Source organism: Drosophila mauritiana, chromosome 2R, assembly GCF_004382145.1.
Source record: "Drosophila mauritiana strain mau12 chromosome 2R, ASM438214v1, whole genome shotgun sequence".
In the NCBI taxonomy this organism is placed as follows: domain Eukaryota; kingdom Metazoa; phylum Arthropoda; class Insecta; order Diptera; family Drosophilidae; genus Drosophila; species Drosophila mauritiana.
In genome coordinates, this window is record NC_046668.1 from 10676025 (window position 1) to 10695760 (window position 19736).

The following is a 19736-nucleotide window of genomic DNA, read 5'->3' on the forward strand; positions in this document are numbered from 1 at the left end:
TAAAAACATAAATTGTGCTTAATTGTTTGATTCATTGAGCCCGATCATGTTCGGTTTTTCTAAAATGAAAACAAATACAATTAAATGATTCAAACATTTTTAATTAATAAAAACTACACTTTTCTGCCTAATAATCATAATAATATCTTAATAATATAATCTTAATAATTTTAACTAATTCCTCTGATTATAGACTAATGTATGAATATACTGCTCTAAAATCTTTTCTTAAATATTACCTTAAATATAATAAATGCAACGTAAAGAAAATGTAATAAAATTGTTAGTAATATGTATAGTACGCACTTAATATATTTTTAAGTTGCATAATTTTGGGAGGGTTATGAAAAAATATCCCGCGAATATAAGATGAAATTCGAATTTTGTACTTAAGCAGAGAAAATTACTATGTATAGTGATGTGAAAATCTGACTGCTCGAGCCTGTGCTCTACAAGTACTAACCTAGTACTAGTCCAAGTCCTACTACTAACTTTTACAACTAAAGGCATATTCATATACACACTCAGATATAGATTTAAACTTTTACCCATTGGCAACATGCGTAAACCAATGGCATTGGACCACTGGCTCCAAGGCGTTCTGTTCATCTGCCAATGCCAAATGCCAAACTCTCACCATCCATTTGAATGTTTGCACAGGTGCTGTGGTCTTGGCCAAGCTCTCTGGGCCAAGACCTGGAAAGTCGAGTGACTATAAATAGTTCCGGCTGTGGAGTGAAAAGCCAGTTAGGTTCGATATTAAAGCCCAAGCAAAATGAAGAGCCCTCTGAGTCTGTCCACAGTCCTGTTTGTCCTGTCATTCGCCTGTGTGGTTTTGGCCAGCAGCAGTAGCAGTAGTTCCACACCCAAGATCTGTGTCCTGCGGAACTGCAACTGGAACTCCACCACGAATGCCTGTGGCCGCTTTGGTCGCTCCAATCTCTGCAATCGCTTCAGGAACAGCTGCACCCTGCGATATGAATCCTGCGTGGGATCCACCACATACACGGCGGTCAGTCTGTCCCAGTGCTCCGGAATCAGCGTGGGTTCCCGTGGAACCTGCGGAGGATCGTCCTCTTCCTCCTCGTCCTCGAATGTTGTGCCCATTATCATACGTAGGGGATGATTTTTTGTTGCTGTTAATGAAAATAAAGTATCTTTAATCAAAAAAATAATTATTAGAAGATTTTATAGAGCCACAGGTAACAGTTTAGCAAAGTATTAAATTGTTTAAATTTTAGTTTTACCTATCAATCTGGGACTAAATTCTTAATTGTTATTTAAATTTGTTAGAAAGTCAATACACCATTGTTTTGCCATATTTAATATTGGTTTTAGCCTCTCAAAATTATAGATGAACAATATAATACGGTAGCTATAGACCCAAGGTTAGAGACCCAAAAATCCAATGCAAATTATAAATCTTTGTTAGCTCAGCTGCCAATTTGCATTATAATGTATGAAAGTAGAACGAATTGTTTTCCTTTTTTTTTTGGCGATACAAACAACATAGGTGTTGGTATAAAAGCCCCAATCTCTAGAGCGCATTTAAATTAGTTGAAAGCAATATGAAAGCATCATTGTTAGTTGGTGTCATCCTGGCGACGGTGTTCTTCCTCAACGTTTCCGCCAGCAACAGCAGCTCCTCCGAGGAAGGGTTCGACTCTCCAGTTGGTTACGTCCTGACTCGATCTAAAACTAAATCTCGCAGATCCCAGGCCTGTCGGCGAAATGTCCAGAGGAATTGCTCATCCACCACGAAGACCTGCGCTCGCCTGGGAAGGGCCAACATCTGCCAAGCTTTCAAGAACGACTGTCAGCGGAAACTGAGCAACTGTGGCTCCAAAAAGTGTGAGTGAATCTCCCCACAAAAAGGGGATCAATATCCCTTATTAACCATTTTCATTGCAGTCTATCGCAAAGTTGACGTGTCCCTCTGTCGTGGATTGCCCATCGATGTCGTGCGTCCCTGCGGAAGTGGTTGATCCTAGTCCTGGGTGCTTTAAAATAACCTTAATAACACTGTTAACTATTTCTTAAAATATTACAAAAACCTAATAATCTAATGCTAAAACTAAAACGTAACTAAATGTAAAACTTAAGTAGATGGTCAATTATGTATTCAATTGTTATCAATTTCAAAATTAAAATGTTTATGTGAAAAGAAGTATTACATTATTTACTTCAACAGGTTACATAAATTTATAATTATCTTCTTGCCACTGATATTCATGATGATTATGAATTCGAATTTATTGGCTATTTGTTAAGTTAACATTTTAAATAAATTGACAGATAGCTCGAATTATTTACATATCGTCAGTAAGCTTAATTTGTTATTAGTTCGACAGTAATTAGTTAAATAAAATAGGACATATGAATGATTTTTGTAAAAATGAGTGGCTATTTAAACATACATACATTTTATAAAAATATATCTGCTTGGCTGATAGGGTCATGAAAACATAAATTCACAAGATAAGTCCCGATATCAGAAATATAAATTTTGAAATAACAATGAATTAGAAAACATTAGAAAATATATGGCGCCTAAAATTTGCATTGGAAAGTTACTGAAATTCACTTCTATCTTAATAACAATTAAAAATTTATGAAAAGCCTAAAAGTATATGGCTTTAATCTTTTCTGAAGCTCGAAGTTACCATTTTATTTGAACAGCAAACTTATATAAATTGTGAACAGCTCACGTGTTGTTTTACTCACTGTTTAATATGAACTAAGATATATTTACACAATTGTGAGCTAACTGATATGCGAAATAAACAAAGATTAGGTAATTAATATAAGTTTCTTTGCACATTAGAAAGAAGAAGGAATGGCGATGGTAAACATCTTCCAAGGTCGCCAAGAAAGAAGAAAGATTGAAGCGTATAAAAGTGGCAACACACCATCAGTGTTCAATTAGATATTGAAATGCGTTTGACTTTGGCGCTCCTAGTGCTGGTCGCTCTCATCGCCGTGGTCACCGATGCCCAAAGCAGTCAGAAAAGGACGAACGCCAGGACTTTGGCTACCATCACGTCCCGGCAAACGCGAAACAGGATCAATGCCCGAGCTGGAATCGCGAGAAGACGTGCCACGTCCAGTCGCAGATCGCTGATCATCATTGGCAACGGAAGTAGTAGCTCTTCCTCCAGCAGCAGCTCCACTCCATCCTCCCGATGTCGGACCAGTACGACGAGCTGCTCGGCCAACTCCAATGTCTGCGGTCGTTGGAGTTCCACACGCAGGTGTCGTCGCTTCAGGAACAGGTGCCTCTTGGAGCGGGCCAACTGCCGGACAACCGTTTCAAGTGAGTATAAGCTAAATGCAATAAGATACAAAAGTATCTGAGAAATACAAGACCATTTATATGATTTTTGAGGCTTACACATGTGAATGTACTACGTGTACTGCAGTGGAATAAGTTTTGAAAAGAAAATAATTCTTTTAACTTATATATTTTTTGTAAAAATTTGTTTTTTTTACAGGCTGGAATGTTGTTAGCCTGGGCAACTGTTCGAGCATAACTGTGAATAATACTGGCACCTGTACGAGCACCTTTTCATCAACCTCATCGACGTCTTCATCGACCTCGAATTCCAACTCAGCATTGTCCAACATACTCTCCTCCATTCTGATATCATCGAGATCCTCGAGAGTCACGCCCATACTTATACGAAGAGGTTGAGGGTATACTTTACACTTTCTTTGTATTTAATTTTTTGCGAAATTTAAGAATAAATACAATTTACACAGTTAAGTAAGAAGTTTATTTCTGCATATTTACTTGAAACTTCCCTAAAGCCTTTTTCGCTCTCTTCTACGAAAACAAAAGCATTGTTAAATCACACAAAAGTTAGACAAACAAGATTTATGCTTAAATTATGCTAATAACTTGAACTTTCACTGCCGAAACGTTTCGTAATGACCTATATTTCGGCCATGCCATACAATTATTTATGTGCGTGCGCCGAGTGTTCACTGTGCCATTCTAATTGCATCCGCAGGCGTTCGCCATTCACATCCGCACTACGCAAAAAGGAAAATGGCGAAAAATTGCAAACTAAAAAGCGATGCTCCATAAATTTACATTGTCCGCGTGTATGTGTGCGTCCGCTTGTTCGCTTGTCTGCGTGGCCATAACCATAATTTCCCCCAGTTTTCCACCATTTTCCCTTCGCTTTCCCCACCACCCTGCCAAGTAGTGCGATTTATGCGATTGCAATTAAAAAAGAGCGAAAAAAGCGAAAATGTTAAAGCATGCATCATGCGGATATAAAAGCCATTAAAACTAAACGACAGTTACCAAAGCACACAAAAACGTTTTAGTTAATCACTTTGTGGCTAGATTAAATTTCCAAAAATAAAAAGAAAGAAGGCTTGCGTCAATAAGATAACATTGGAATTATCAAATAGAACATCTTTTAATTTATAACTCATATATAAAATGACAATAAATACAACTAGCTTATGTGCAGTCTCCCGTTCCTCCAATGGCGATATTATTTCCAATGCAATAAGTAACCACATTCACCGATATGCCAAGTTGGCCATAAGCTGCAAATATAAACGTTAATATCATATTTAATAATAGGATTTTTGTGTTAATATATAACCTAATAAATCTAACATGACCAACAAAATATCTTACACTCTTGCGTTTCAAAGTAAGGGTTTCAATGTCATAAATATATTTATATTTCTATGCACTTAAAGAATTAAATGTTTTAATGCGAATGCACATTTTCCGCTTTTAATATAAATAAAATAATAATATAGTTAGGTCAAAAGTATCTCACCTGTACTGCCTTTGCAATTATCCAGAAGGTACTTGCAATCGTCGCGATAGTATTTGCATGTGTATACCGCATTATTCTCTGCATCAACTCCCGACTGGAGTCGAAGGCATTTGGGACTGGTCCTTGAACAGGTCCTTTTGGTGCTCCACAGGCAGTAGAAACGCTGGCGAGCCTCCAGTTTGGAAACCAGACTCAGCATTACGAAGACATATACGATGAGAGCCAGAAACTTCATAGTGCCCCACTCGGTTCAAATTGACGATTAAACTTTAACTGCCTCAAGGTAATTGAATCACCCGTTTTTATAGTAGTTAACTCTGCTATCTATTTGAGATCTGCAAACATTTCATTCCTACGAAAGTGAAACTCGTTAAGAGGCCCTAAACGATGCTATACCCTTACGTAGGGTATATTGATTTTAGTTACGAGTCTGTGGTACAGTAGAGGAGATATTTGCGACTATATAAGGATATATATATTCTTGATCAGTATCAATAATCAAGTCTATATAGCCAGGTACGCCTGTTTCTACATGAAACTTACCCAATAGTCGTCATTCTATTGAAAACCTTTTGTTTTTGTCCATAAATTTTTTCTACAATATATAATTTTGGTTTAGGTTTATCAAAATCACATTACAAAATCATTTAAAATATTCGGTAAGCATACGATTTTTGTTTAAATACATGACTACTGCAAGTGCATACAAACATCGGCTTGTCGCAGTTGGTTTCCCTTCCTGTTAGCTTTGTTCTTGCCAAAATCTGGTGTTGAAAAAGCCAAAGCCAATTCCAAATGTTTGCTCGATCAAATAGAAGGTGACAGCGCTTAGTTAATCAGCCAATGGATAAACAAATACCAACTGTTTGTGGAGAAATTGTAGCAGCTGCGTTTCAGTTTAGACTACAATACAATGGGAAAGGTTTTAGCAAAAAGAAAATAAGCAAAAGGAAAAATAAGATACTTTAATCCGCTTTGTTTAAAGAAAGCTATTCATTTCCTTAAATCTTTCCTCACTTGCATTAGCGTTATTTGGCGAAATTTGTGCATTAACATGACCTTGTTGTACAAATTTGGTGAACTTGCCGAAAACAGCTTATATAATTACCCCAGACCCGAATGAGCCAGAATCGGTCAGAGGAATACAATTATACAAAGGGAGGTGCGGCAGGACCAGCCACAGTGAATACTCGTAAGTAGAAAACCTATCGCGCTGGCTGCCACTCGCTTTTCCCGCACTCAATGCGTCACAACCATCAGTCTTCTGTCTGTCCGTCCATCATGCGAGTTTCAGGTCCCCAGTTACCTTCACTAAAAGAAAAAACTAGCATAAATCAAGCCACCAAAACGATTAAGCAAACAATGTGGATAAGCTACATTTTCGAAACTAAATTTAAGTGTTGAAAAAATAAATTATATTTGATAGCAAGGGTCAAGGATTTGTGCTCCAAAAGAAAAGATACAATAATGAAGATATTTCTTAATGTTTACTCATGTTTACTTATTCTTTCACTCCGCTTGGCAGAGATTTTTCCTCAGTGCACTTACAATGCCCACCGTTTTCCATTTTCCCATTTTCCACCTCACATTTCCATAGCTGGCATGTCATGTCACGAGCTCATTTCACTGCATTTCCATGTAAACTCCACCAAGTTTCGACCCCCCAAAATACAGATTCAAGCACATGCCCAACTCAATGGCATTTGCGTGTGTTCAGTGAGTTATTCAATTCGTAGCCACATATGGTTGTGCCGGAAAGGGTATACAGAGTTCGGAGCTCACGTGGTCCAGCTATTTTTCTGCATGTATATTTCATACTTTTATTGCTGATTGCCGTTGTTTTTGGTAGGTGGTTGCATGCGTTTGTTATTTTCTCAGTTTTTATCGCACCTTCGCAATCCTCCCCTTTGACCTCTTTCTATTTAGCCGGCGATAAAGTGCAGCTTAAGCTTTGGTTACGAGTACGGATATATATATATTTTTGAATAAATTGCATTCGCCATGCCACAGCCTGCTCGCCCGAAAGTATGCAAAAGCTTAAGAATGATTAAGCCGCGGTGGAAATGCAGGGAAAATGCACTTTAATTAGCTGGAGCCTTTTGAACGGATGATTGCATGTCCTGCGAATGGCATGCATATCGCTATTTGTCGCCATTGTCGTTCTGCCAGCAGCTTTGGCACAACACAAGGTCAGGCAGTGGGGTAATATTAATAACAACAGCGAATGAAAAACCATAAAAAGTTTATTTTTAACATAATAATAATAATAATAAAATGATGATGCAAGGCGAGCGACGACAAGGCCCCTCACTGCAGTTGTTTGCTAATTATTTTCCATTTGCATTTAAAATTTTCGCGCCTTGTCTTCCAAGCAGTTCGCCCTTTTCACTCGCTTAATGCGCTTTCCGACATGCCGCTGTCATTTTGCGCTGTTTTTCCTGACTTTTCCCCATTCGCTATTAATAAGCTTAAGGTTCTTTTTTCCCGGCAACTTGCATGCCTTCGGCTGCATTTCTTGTTTCTTGGCCAACCGACACTTTTCATTGCGCTGCATTATGCATGAGCCATATTTGTCACGCTAATTGAATAATAATACCGTATAATTTATGGGTAATACTATCACCATACCAATGAATTTTAAATGGCGGGCGGAAAATTAATTTTTCATAGCCTACTTTCGAGGATTTCTTATTTATGAAGCTGAGTCAGCCTGCTGCGAGCGTCCACATAACCCATTAATGGCCCACTTAATGCCAATCAATCGATGCAAAGAATACCGTCGACGTTGGTAAACAAATAAATCAAATGTGTAGACATATAGCGTATGTAAATTTAGTTTTGTCATTTACAGCAATAAATTTCGTATTATTTTTAGCTTTATGGGACGATTATTGGGCACATGTCTCCATATTCGACACGAACATGACACCCAGCTCAGAAATCAAACGGAATAGGGAAACCCGAACAGCTCCACCTGCGGGAGCACCGGTTCCAATTTCCTGTCAATAACTTCCGAACGGAACCTAAAGAAAGCTGGTATACACTGACAAAAACTAAACAAACTCTTGGCCAAAGATCAAATGCTCAACAAGTGAAAAATTAATAGCACAATGCTTTCACATGAGAAAGTTCTAATTCGAAATATATATAGGAAAACACATTTTCTACAATTTTCTTATGCTTAATTATTTAGTATCATCATACTTTTCTATGTATATATTCACCCAAGTTTCGTGTCAGTTGAGCGTCAGCAAAAACCGATTTTTGGATAACAAAAATCAAAGAGATATTAAAACAAGAGAGAAAGCTATAGTCGAGTTCGCCGACTATCAGATACCCCTTACTCTGCTAGTGAGAATGCGAGCGCGAAATTTCATTACTTTCCTGGGTTATCGATAGATATTGGGGAATAAAATGAGAAACAGTTTTAAAATTGTTTAATAGTGTGGGCGTGACCGGTTGGGCAGCTTTATGGCTTTAGAGTGGGCGTGGCAAAAAGTTTTTTGGCAAATATGTAAGACTAATAAAATTATGGAAAAATATGCAAACAATTTTCAATTATGTGTGTTTTGGGTGGTCTTATTGATCCTGATCAATAATGTATATACTTAATATAGTGGAAAACGTTTCCTTCTGCCTGTTACATACTTTTCAACGACTCTAGTATACCCTTTTACTCTACGAGTAACAGGTATAATAATAATAATATGGGAAAAGGCGAAAAGGGAAATGGAAAATAAGGGAAACCGGCGCCTGACACATACAAAAAACATTTGTTTGTTATACAGACTAAATGGATGTGAGTGCGTGGGTGGTTTGGGTGGCTGCCTGGTTACTCTGGGTGGCTGTAATGGAGTGGAGCTCAGCTCAGCTGTGGGGGTGGCGGGTGATTTTTCTGCGTCGCACTCACGAATTATCGATAAAACATGTTTCACAGGCGGAGTAAGGTGGGCTCTGTCTCATTACGCCCACAACAAAAGTTGTGGGGGAAAAAAAACAGGTCCTGTTGAAAATTGAAATCGAAATCGAATAAGGAAAACGAAAACGAAAGGAGGCCCCAAAACTTGTTTTCAGCTGCTTGCACTTTGTTGATTCGCCAATCTTTACGATTTACGATTTATTTGCGAGCAAAATCAAATTATTGCATGTGTCACAACTTTCATTCGGCTCTTGGGGTGACAAAAAGCCCAAACAACCATAAATATACATATCCGCTCGTCTTCTATAAGGGAAAGTGTATAACAAGCCTTTGAGCTACCCAGCCCCCAAATCCTACCATAATATATAAAACTTTGTTCTGTCATAGTTTCAGCTTTGGGTTAAATGGTTTGTCGAAAGTTACCAATTTCATTTGATTTTCCCACTGCTCTACATGATTTGCATGCACGGCAATAGTGTGGGGAAAAAACAACAAAGCACGGGGTATCATAAAAAACGTAATGGTTGAAAATGAAACTTTGATGAGCTATTACTCATATATTGACAAGGACCCTCATTTGTCTAGGATGATTGGGACAGGGATTGCCGGACTGATAGCGGTCCTTTGGCCCGCATCGCGTATACGCAATGTGGCCCTGACCAGACAGTTAAGTGGAAAAGTTTGTGGCCAAGGATGATTAGCCTGCCTTCGAAAGGGTTACTTTTCCAACTCATTGGCAATGGGTAAATGGTATACAATTTTAAAGACATCGAGGTATTTGAGTTGAAAAGAATCGTCACAGATTTAATGGTACTTTTGAACCGCGGCTAATAAGAGAACAATTCTGAACTGAATTAATTGTTATATATTTAGAGTTTGGAACAAGACAACTTTAAACGAATTTTACTGCTAGTATAGACTAGACTTTAAATTATATTTTATTTATTAGGTATTTATCTTAGCTAGAAATCCTTACGACTGTAAGTTCTGGCAATTAAAAAGAGTTTTCAAGGTAAAATTACGGGGCTAACAATTTCATATCTATATTCATTTAACTATAATCCATAACATCTATCCATAATATGTTAAGTATCTACCGGAACAGAAATGAAGGATACATTATAGCAATATTTATGTAATGATGTGCGTAAGGGGAAACAGGAAGTGCGGCGCACATGCGACACGTCAACATTCAATTTTCTAATGAAATTTTTATTATAATAAAGCACATATCCGAGTCGTGGGCGGTTGCAGACCACGCCCACCTACAGCCCAGGCTAACGTATTCATGGGAAACAGTGTTGCTTTCCTTCCTGCTCCATTTCCACCGCTCTTCCCACCAACATCCGAAAATTCTGTGTGTGTACAATGAATGCTGGCAGTGTGTTGGTTGGTGGAAATGCTTCTATGCGTGTGTGCGTGTGAGTGCGATACCTCTCTCTCTCCCTCTCTCTCTCTCTTGCTAACTTGGCGAAGTGGCCGCCCCTCCAAACAGCGTCCAACATGACCTACATTCCGGATCCGGGCGACGATGTAGCTAAGCAACTCCAGGGTCTTGAAGCCACCATCTCACCCTTGGCCGCATCCGAAAAAGCAGGAAGTCCGGGGAGCACAGCGAGCTCAGCGAAAGCAGAAGAACAGAAAGGCACGCAGCACGCATAGGAAAAAGGACTCCCCTCTGGCAGTACTGCGAATCCTCCACTCCTGCCTCCTTAACCCAGTCATCTTCCCAGTCAAGCCTTATAAAAATTGTTTTCGGCCGCTTATTGGCAACAAATTTGCGTGCCTTGCATACAGAATAGCAACGGGAAAAGGACGAAAGCCAGCGAACAAACGCGGAGTTCACTACAGTAAAAAATCAGTACTTTAAACACCTCATAAAAAAGAAAAAAAAATGCATTAAAGATCAAGAATTTAAAGCTTCAGTTCAAGCACTTGAATTGGATAGAAAGAATACCATACACACTTTTAAGATACTTTAAACATAATTTATGTTGCTAAATACAGAACTAAATATATATATTTAAAAAAAAAATTTCACTGGCATTTTGTATCCAGTTTTATTTTCGACTGTATCGCAAACAAGATGAGAAACCTGATAAAGGTTTCTCCCGCAGCGACTTCATTACAAAGTTTGCCAAATTGTGTAGGCGCTAAATGCAACAAATACAGCAAACAATTTATTAACTTGGTCTGAAGAGATTTTCGCCGGCTTCGCGAAGAATCAGTCAGATGGAAGTAAGCGGCTTGGTTTACCACTAACAAGTGAATTTTGTTCGCATTTTTTTTGTCGCAACGCAATGTCATCAATCATTTTGACCCGGACATTTGCTGCTTTTGGCCTAAATTAAACAGGCAAGTCAGGATGTGAGCGGGTAGGGAAACGGAAGTGAGGTTTGGCAAACAAGCCCGGTGCACGTGCGGTCATTTTGTCGTTTATTGTTGACTTTGGTCAAACAGAAAATATATAAGAAATACAATATTTGAAGATGATCCCAGCCAGGCGATAGTCAGCACGTGCTGAAATATGTATGAAATAAAATATCCTTCTTATATCATAATTAAGTATCGGCAAGGTTAGAAGAAGCAGAAGCTACATGAATGTTGCGTGATGAAAATATGTAAGTGCATAAAAGTAATCTTAATAGCTAATACAAAAATGTCTGTAATTGGATATTTTTTGTAAGTATTAACTATGTAATTACTTTGGCAATTCTGTCACGGCCTCCATTTAGAAAATGCCAATATCTACAGCTGATCCAATTAAAGTTTTGTGAAACTGTTTTTGCCCGGATTTCTTTGATAAAGTTGCCAAGGTCCTGGGAATCCTTGATTCGGATTTGCTGCTTGAATTTCAATTTCGTTTGTTCTCCAAGCGTAGCGAAAGCTAAATCTTTCCCAAACTTTTGATAGTTTATTAAATTATTATAAAAAAATGAAGAAAAAATGCCCGCCAAAGCGAACAGAAACTTTTCTAATAGCAACAAAAATTTGAAACAACCAAGTCGAGTGGATGGGTAGGCTGGTTGGGTGGCTCGGCTTGGCTTGGCTGGATACACTTTGTTAGCCAAGTTAACTCTTTGCAGGTTCTGAACGACAGTTTGTTCTGTCGCTCGCTTCACAGTTCAGAACATTCAAATTACAGAGAAGGTTGGCAAGTCAAACCAAACGGAAGCAAAAGCCAAAAGTTCTCGGGGCAACTTGAGTGCAAGTTGCTCCATAAAATGTGCCAAACATTACCAACTCAAAATACATGCCAGACTGCCTCGGAACAGACCCAAAACTACAGTCCAAAAGTGTAACTGCCAAACGGAAACAAGACAGGGAAAAACCCAAAAAAAAGTCAGAGAAATTACCAAAAAAAAAAACACCCGAGAAAGCCATGAAAAATTCAGAGGAAAGTTGTCCAGGTGGGCGACAGGATTCAATGGGGCGGGAACTGGGCTGGGTGCCACTTCATTTGCCAGTGCGAGCGCTTCCTTTGGTCCTCGCTCAGGTGACAAAACCAGGTGCCCGGCCAAATGGATCCTGCCCGGCAACTGAATGCCTTTCGAGCACAATCGAGTTGTGGGAAGAGGAAACTATAACTGTACTGTACTCCGAGGCATAATAATCCTGTCCATGGCTATAATTTACCCGGAAAAGCGCCTTCATAAGAATGCTTTAATTCGTTAAGTCTTAAGTCTCAAAAAGAAACCAATAATGAGGTTATAACTTTGCTAAAATCTAAGCACTTTATATGTGCTCGTTAAATTTCAAGGTTTCTAAGTACTAGAATTCAAAATCTGTTTACAAACACTGCTCTTATAATCTTATATTTTCCTTAAAGCGGAACTACCCCAAACTAAATTCGTATTTTATTGTGAAAATACCAAGCCATCCTGCTCAAAGGAAGACCAGACCCAGGGGCATATCTTTAGCTTCCGCTGGTACCGAGACCCAACAACCTGACCTTCCCGATGGCAGCCCGAGCATTATAATAACACTTTCTCAAAAAGGTTCTTTATGGGGTTTCCACCCCATTCCATTCCATTCCCCATCCACCATTCCCTAGCCACGAACCACCACCCACCATTAAGCACAGTTAGTTAGTCGTTTCTTGTTTCTCGTTTCCCTTTCCTTGAGTCCATTGTTCCGCGGTATCTCCGCTGCTCTCGCCTCTCACTCTCTGCCGCCCAGTTCTGCGCGACGACTATGGCCAAAAGTAATCTTCCAAGGCAAATGTGAACCACAAACAAATTTATAGCTGCAATGCGGCCAGGCCGAGCATAACGGGCCCACATTTCTGTGAAATCTATGTGAGCAGATGTGCAGAGGGGATGGAAATGGAGAAATAGAACTCAAAAGGAAACTGTCGAGTGAGGACGACTATAAAAATATACAACAATACTGCCAAGGCAACGGGACATAATGAGCCAGGGCCAGACGGCCCGAAACGGTAAATGGTAAGCGGTAAGTCTCTAATCGGTTAACGGTAAAGCCGAGCTCAGCTGAGCGAATGTGGGCCACCAGCAGGAGAGCGAACCATTTTGGCTTTGGATTTTTGCTTTTGCCCTGCACCTCCTTTGCAGTACCGTTAGCGTTTTTCTGCGTTCGTGCTTTGCATGGCCATTTGTTACGTATACGTGTGCGCAGGACTCTCGTTCTCTTTCGCAGACTTGCCTTATTTGGCTGCATACTGTAGGGCGCTCTCCCGTTACTCCTGAATTTCAAATTTCGATGCATAACTTGAGGCGCTGCCTCTCTCTCTGAATCTCTCTCTTTTTCTGTCCCTTTTTACTTTACACGTTTCGCTGCACACTTTGAAGCACATTCTCTCTCCTTGCTCTCTCCGCTTGTTTATGCGTCATTTCTTTTGGCTTTTTCTCACACATCTCTCTTTTTGCAGGGCCAACAACAAATATTATTTTATTTCGTGCTCAATTTTATTTTTCTTCCCTTTCATATTGCCCTTCCTTTTTTTAGTTGGTTCGCATTGCAGCATTTTTTTTGCTAGCTACTTTATGCAACGGCTACTGTCTTTAGTTATTACATATTATATGTTTATCAAATTTGAGAAAAAAGAAAAAGTACCACACCTTATTATGTTATTACTTCTTCTAAGTAACTAAAATTTATTTAAAGTTAAATTAGGTAGAATGTGCTGAGACTCCACTGTACTAGTGAATCCAATTTTTGGCAGAATGCAGCGAAGGGCTTTCAGATTACATTCACTCTGTGGCTCCCCCTTTCATGCCAGTTTCATTAGGTAGATTTTCCACCTGAGTGAGGAACATTTCAGCACCACCACCCCCCACCCACCAACATTGTTCTGCATTCACAAGTTCGTTTCATGCTCTTATGGTTTTCTTTTTTTTCCCAGCCGGCCCCTCTGCATCGCATTTTCCCTCGTTTGCTTTGCTGCAGCAGCTTTCATTCATGCCACGTCAGTTGACATAATGCGACATGGCCACACACACAAGCAACAAGCCACCCACCGAAGGCGAGCACCCAACGCCCCCTAGACAACCACCACTTACCACCCCCGCCCCCTCACTCTTCATTCTCGACTACTGCACTTGGCAAAAGTTTCTACCAGTCATTGCCATGAAAGTGCCATTCAAATTTACCGCCCCTCGCCACGCCCCCTTCTCCAGCTGCTCCTTGATCGAAAGGGTTTCTATTTGGTATATTCTTTGGCTTTGCAACCAGGCAACACGGTCAACATAGCAAGCCATGTTTGTTTATCCCCAAAAACAATAACAAACTCGGCTCAGAATTCAAAAAGACCTCGACACAAGCATAGCCAGAAAATCAAAAAACATAAATCGGGAATTATAGAAAAAAAAGAAAAGGAGAAAGCTTTACTTTCCAGTTTGCGGCAGATTACTTGCAACTATCTGCTTTAACTTCGTGATTTCGTTAATAAAAATATAAAATTCCTGTTGTATCCGAGAGTCATTTAAATTATTACATTTTACAAGAACCCGGCACACAAAAGGAAATTTTTTATGTCTATATAAGCGCAAATCTTCCAATGAGAACTTTTATATAAGCCAGGATCCGTAAAGCTACCAAGTAAAAATGGGTTCGTATAAAAAGGATGTTTTAGGATAAAACCAGTATGGATCTAGCATATCTATTATCCAGATACCACCGCCGAACGTCAGGTGAGACTGGAAGGAGTGGAACGTGTGCTCAAGATGTCCCAGGAGCGCATCAAGATAGCCATGATCATACCGAAGCTGCTGGAGCACCCCGAGAAGCTGAAGAGCGTCCTGAAGGACACCTGCTATGAGGAGGTCCTCGAGCCCATCGATGACATGATCCGCCATCTTGGCAAGCAGAGTGGACGTTCCAAGCTGCCACACGACCACACCACCATGCGAATCGTGGACTTCTTCCTGGTCAACCATAGCATTCACCGATTCTTTCCGCACTTGAAGAAGAACCTACACGAAAGGGATCGCCAGTTGCTGGCCGCCTTTCACTTTCTCCTGGAGAGCGCACACGTCCATCTGCACCGGTCCTCGCGAAGCGAGATCACCAAGGAGCGAAAGCTCCATGCCATCTATCACCAGAATGTGGACATCAAGAAGAAAATCAAGGAACTGAAGGCGAGCCTGGCCTTCCAGAAGGTGATTGGCAAGTGGAAGACGGCCGCCAAGGGCATCTATCTGATGAAGGTCGAGGAGGATCTGGCCAACAAGAAGTGGCAGAACAACGTGGCCATTCAGAACGAAATGTAAGTCGGATTTCGAGTGCTAAAAGCTATTATTTGAATATATTTACAAATTACAGTGAAAAGTGCCATCGCACGATGCGAAACTACCACAAGAGCAGCATGGACAGGCAGAAGGAATTGGAGGAGGAGCTGCAGAATGCCCGGGAGAGCTACGAGAAGATGACCAAGAAGCATCTGGCCGAGGAGCACGAGCTGCGAAACGAAAAGTAAGCTCTTCTTCTTGCAGAGTAATCCATTAATTAATTGTATAATTGCTATCAATCCTGTATAGAAACAAGTTGCTTCTCCAACTGCAGAGTATGCTAAAGAAGTACGACACCAGCCTGGGCGAAAAGATGCGCGAGAATCTGGTGGCGGAGGATCAGTATTTGGCGGCCAAGAAGGTCCTCGACGATTTCATGGTGCAGTACAGGCAGGAGGAGCGCATCTACAAGAACATCGTGGTCAAGCGGGAGGAGGAGGAACGCCGCGTGCAGCAGGAGAAGCTGGTCATCTTCATGATGAACCGGGCGGCGGGCAAGATACAGAAATACTGGCGCAAGTGGAAGAAAGATCAGCGCAAGAGGAAGCGCCAGGGAAAGGGCAAGGGCAAGAAGGGAAAGTAGTGTCCCAAACCGGATCTCTGTATATTTCTACATTGTACAATTTATATGTAGAAATACGAATATATTCCAACCTTCTACTACTACTAACGTATATATACTGTTGCCTCATTTTTTTGAAAACTGTCACATGCTACAAAGTTATGTTTGCTTCAGCTCATTTTGTTTGCAAGCTTGTGTGGCATGAAATCACTAAGCATGCATAAGTAGCCATGTATGCAAATGAATATTTCCATAAGAGAAAAGCCAAATGTTTACTCGCAATTAAATCGTGTTTACTTGGCACTTGACAATACACAGAAATTTTAGAGAAATTTTTTAGAAACAAAATATAATTTAATTTTATAAAATAATTTCCTTTATTAAATAAGGCTATCCAATTTTATTATATTTTTCTATTGAACTGCGCTAAATTTCGCCTAAGACATTGTCAACGCGGTTTTTTCTATGGGGTCAGAGGGTGAAATGTGGGGCTTCCCTGCGATTGCGAAAATCCAAGAGAGAATGAAAACGCCTGGCAGAATGTTTACCCAACACGCACACACACACACACATCAGCACACACATACAGAGACGGAGGGAAAAGCCGAATTTTCATGTCTTGCGGGGCGAACGAAAAATGGCGCATTGCTGTCGTCGCCAAGCGACAACGACTACGACTACGACAACTACAAACGCTCTTTTGGCCCGATGTTTGCTGCATTGTTACTTCATTTTCATTCTCGTTTTCGTTACCTAGCCATCGCTATTGCCACACCACCCACCGCCCAACGCCCAACCCTTGTGGCATGTCTAATTTTCCAGAGGTTAACATACTTAACTTGTTGGCATGCGTTGCAAATGCGCCAAGGCTGCGTTGCACCAAGCGGCGCCACATTGCGACAATTCGCTGCGGCAAAGGAAAACGTACGGCAGCTGGAAAATGCGCAAAATCGCCGTCCAATGGTGTCCAGTGGCCAACTGTCCAATGCCCAATGCGAAATCCCAGTGGAATGGCCAAACGTTCCGCATTGTAATTGCACACACACGCATTCGCTGGTTTGCCGATTTGTGGACATTATCTTTAGCAAAAGTAACATATATATTACATGGGGAATGGTTCCCTGTTTCAGGGATGAAAATTATATTTTAAAATAAATATTTAAAAGTTAAGTAGAGCTGTGTAAAAAATAAGTTTTGAATATCAGGCATGTTTAAGGCAACGTTGCGTATGCGTCATTTTGTCATTTTTTTCCATAGGCAACAGTGAGTATGAGTAATTTAAAATGGTTTTTGGCGGGTCAGAAAACAAATTTTTTGTTAGTTTTTTTTACTTATAGGTTTAACAATTTATTTAACTTATATATAAATAGTAAAATTAGCATATTTACAGCCTAAAAAAACATTTCATTTATAATTATTATTTTGGCAAGCACTAAAATTTCTTATTCATAAAAAATACTTAAAACATACGTAACACCAGTCAACCACTGGATTCACGATACAAAATTGAAGTTTTGATAAGCTCGAAAAGAATTCAAGGAAGTACATTTGTTGACTTTTCAACGATTGAGTCATAAAATCCCAGCTAATGCATATCATCACAATTTTTATAATTATTCCACAAATAACAACACAAATGCATGTGTTTTTAAATTCAGATCAGTAATTCATTTGTAACAAAGTCTACAATTCGGTCAAATTCAAGCCCCACGTGATCAGAGCCCAATTCCAAAGTCACCGCCATGGCCAAACGCGATATCCTGCCCATCTTTCCCTCCCGCGCCAACTCGGTGATCATGAAGCAGCGCGTTCTGGCGGCGAGAAGGGGCGTGGGTCTTCTCAAGCGGAAGCGGGACGCCATCGACATGAAGCTGCGCGAACTGCGGCGCATCCGCTTCGACCAGGACATGCAGGGGGATGAGGCGATGCGCAATGCCATATTCTCGATGGCAAAGGCCAATCTGCTGGGCGCCGATTTCAAGCCCCAGATGGTAAGCCGCAGCCACGTGGCAACCGTATCGCTCCGCCGCACGGAGATCAAAATTGTGGGCGTCAAGCTGAACACCCTGGAGCTGGAGACCAAGGGCGTGGGCGCCTTTCCGCTGGCGGGTCTCAGCTGTGGCGGTATGCAGGTCAGCCGGATCAGGGACTCCTATACGAAGGCACTCAGGGCACTGGTGGAGTTCGCCTCGCTGGAATACCAAGTGCGAATGCTGGAGGCGGCCTCGCTGCAGACCAACATGAGGGTCAATGCTTTGGAGCATGTGGTAATTTTTAGTAATTCATATAAATATTTATATCAAATATTATTAATTCCAAGGTAATACCTGTCCTGCAAAATACCTATAACTATATATGCGGCGAGTTGGAGGAGTTCGAGCGCGAGGACTTCTATCGCCTGAAACGCTCCCAGGCCAAGCAGCTGGAGGCCAAGATGGCCTTCACCGAGCTGATCAAGACCAAGAACATGACCGACGAGGAGCTGGAGACCTACATAAAGCGAAACATAAATCAGGCGCGTCCTCCAGCGGCCGACACGCCCTTCGATCAGGAGCAGTTCGAGGAGCGGGAGGTCAAGCGGCGCGTGCGGGAGGCCCGTCTGTCCGTGAAGCAGCGCCGCGAGGAGGAGAGGAAGGAGGCCATCGCGCGGGGCGAGCCCCCACCGCCCACATCCTTTATCACCACCCATGGCGCCTCGTTGAGTTTCGCTGGTCGCCAGCGGGATCCGCGGGCCAGCAGTGGTGATCTGTACAGCACCAAGCGGATGCTCCTCTCCTCTGTGCCGGAAAGGAAGTCAGTCATTAGCCAGGATACTCAGCGCAGATCCAGCCAGATGTCGAAAGAGGTCGCAAATGAAGAGTCCTCCGAAGAAAGTTAGTCGACTCACAAATTTCAGGTGCTAACGTTCTTTTATATCAAATCCAAAATCTTAAGTTGTCCAAAAATTCTTAATTATTTTTAATATGGTGTGCAAGTAGAGGATTCATTTTAGGTTATCCCTTCGAAAAAGTATATCGACTTCAGTCGGAAGTTTTCCACGAAAAATATATGGAAAAATTTACCTTCGTTGTTTTTAATCAGAAAACATTATAATTCGCTAAAAACACCCTTTCTTTAAAAACATATGCATATGTATGTGATTTCTGTTTTTATTTGATTAAAATCGGTCTGCTGTAAAATATATGTATGTATGTATGCTAATTCACCGTATGCAATGGCAAGTGCTTTATGCTTGCAACAGCTGACTTTACAGTTGTTTTTTTTTTTTTACATCGAAGTGTTAGTTTAACATTCACTTAACATATAACTTTGATTAACTCCTTAATCCGTTTAAAATACAATTTAAAACATTTTGAAAGAATTTTTGTGCATAATGAAGTTTTTAAAACAATATAAATTGAAACTTAAGAATCAAATTACTGTTTACATCGAATATCGAATATTGGAACTGAGAATAAACGCACAATAAAAGGACAATTCTTTATATATGTAAGTATATGTATGTAAATGTTTTCAATTACTGCAAGGGTAATGTTCATATGTATAAGTTTATTTTTGCAAAAACCAGCTTTCTATTATTGATAACTTTAGTTACCTGTAGTATGTTGATAACATTTTTGTACACACCTCTTTTCGCGAAAAGCGCCGGCGCGACCGTTACAACGTCGAAATCAAACTTATTTTCGGTTTACGAAGGTGAGTGGGCA

General features: G+C 40.5%; 6 protein-coding genes across 7 annotated transcripts; 5 read left to right on the plus strand and 1 right to left on the minus strand.

Annotated features, from left to right (window-relative positions):
* Nucleotides 1-772: 772 nt before the first annotated feature.
* LOC117137975 lies at nt 773-1126 on the plus strand. Its single transcript, XM_033299748.1, has one exon. The coding sequence runs from the start codon at nt 776-778 to the stop codon at nt 1124-1126; it is 351 nt and encodes a 116-aa protein (XP_033155639.1). The 5' UTR covers nt 773-775.
* Nucleotides 1127-1568: 442 nt separating this feature from the next.
* On the plus strand, nt 1569-1985 carry LOC117138056. 2 transcript variants are annotated; one of them, XM_033299876.1, is made up of 3 exons: nt 1569-1657; nt 1712-1851; nt 1912-1985. In XM_033299876.1, the coding sequence occupies exons 1-3, from the start codon at nt 1569-1571 to the stop codon at nt 1983-1985; spliced, it is 303 nt and encodes a 100-aa protein (XP_033155767.1). The 2 variants fall into 2 exon arrangements, with proteins under 2 accessions (XP_033155767.1, XP_033155766.1); XM_033299875.1 differs by having other exon boundaries at nt 1569-1851.
* Nucleotides 1986-2934: 949 nt separating this feature from the next.
* LOC117138438 (uncharacterized serine-rich protein C1E8.05) lies at nt 2935-3691 on the plus strand. Its single transcript, XM_033300548.1, has 2 exons — nt 2935-3313; nt 3492-3691. Exons 1-2 carry the CDS (start codon nt 2935-2937, stop codon nt 3689-3691), a joined length of 579 nt encoding a protein of 192 aa, XP_033156439.1.
* Nucleotides 3692-4471: 780 nt separating this feature from the next.
* On the minus strand, nt 4472-5037 carry LOC117138440. Its single transcript, XM_033300551.1, has 2 exons — nt 4803-5037; nt 4472-4560 (listed from the first exon to the last, which is right to left on the minus strand). The coding sequence occupies exons 1-2, from the start codon at nt 5035-5037 to the stop codon at nt 4472-4474; spliced, it is 324 nt and encodes a 107-aa protein (XP_033156442.1).
* A 9438-nt stretch (nt 5038-14475) lies between these two features.
* On the plus strand, nt 14476-16136 carry LOC117136524 (dynein regulatory complex protein 10). Its single transcript, XM_033297469.1, has 4 exons — nt 14476-14788; nt 14851-15445; nt 15502-15651; nt 15717-16136. Exons 1-4 carry the CDS (start codon nt 14785-14787, stop codon nt 16048-16050), a joined length of 1083 nt encoding a protein of 360 aa, XP_033153360.1. The 5' UTR covers nt 14476-14784; the 3' UTR covers nt 16051-16136.
* A 1501-nt stretch (nt 16137-17637) lies between these two features.
* Nucleotides 17638-19090, plus strand: LOC117136531 (probable V-type proton ATPase subunit D 2). The gene is made up of 2 exons (XM_033297480.1): nt 17638-18296; nt 18350-19090. Exons 1-2 carry the CDS (start codon nt 17772-17774, stop codon nt 18905-18907), a joined length of 1083 nt encoding a protein of 360 aa, XP_033153371.1. The 5' UTR covers nt 17638-17771; the 3' UTR covers nt 18908-19090.
* Nucleotides 19091-19736: the final 646 nt, after the last annotated feature.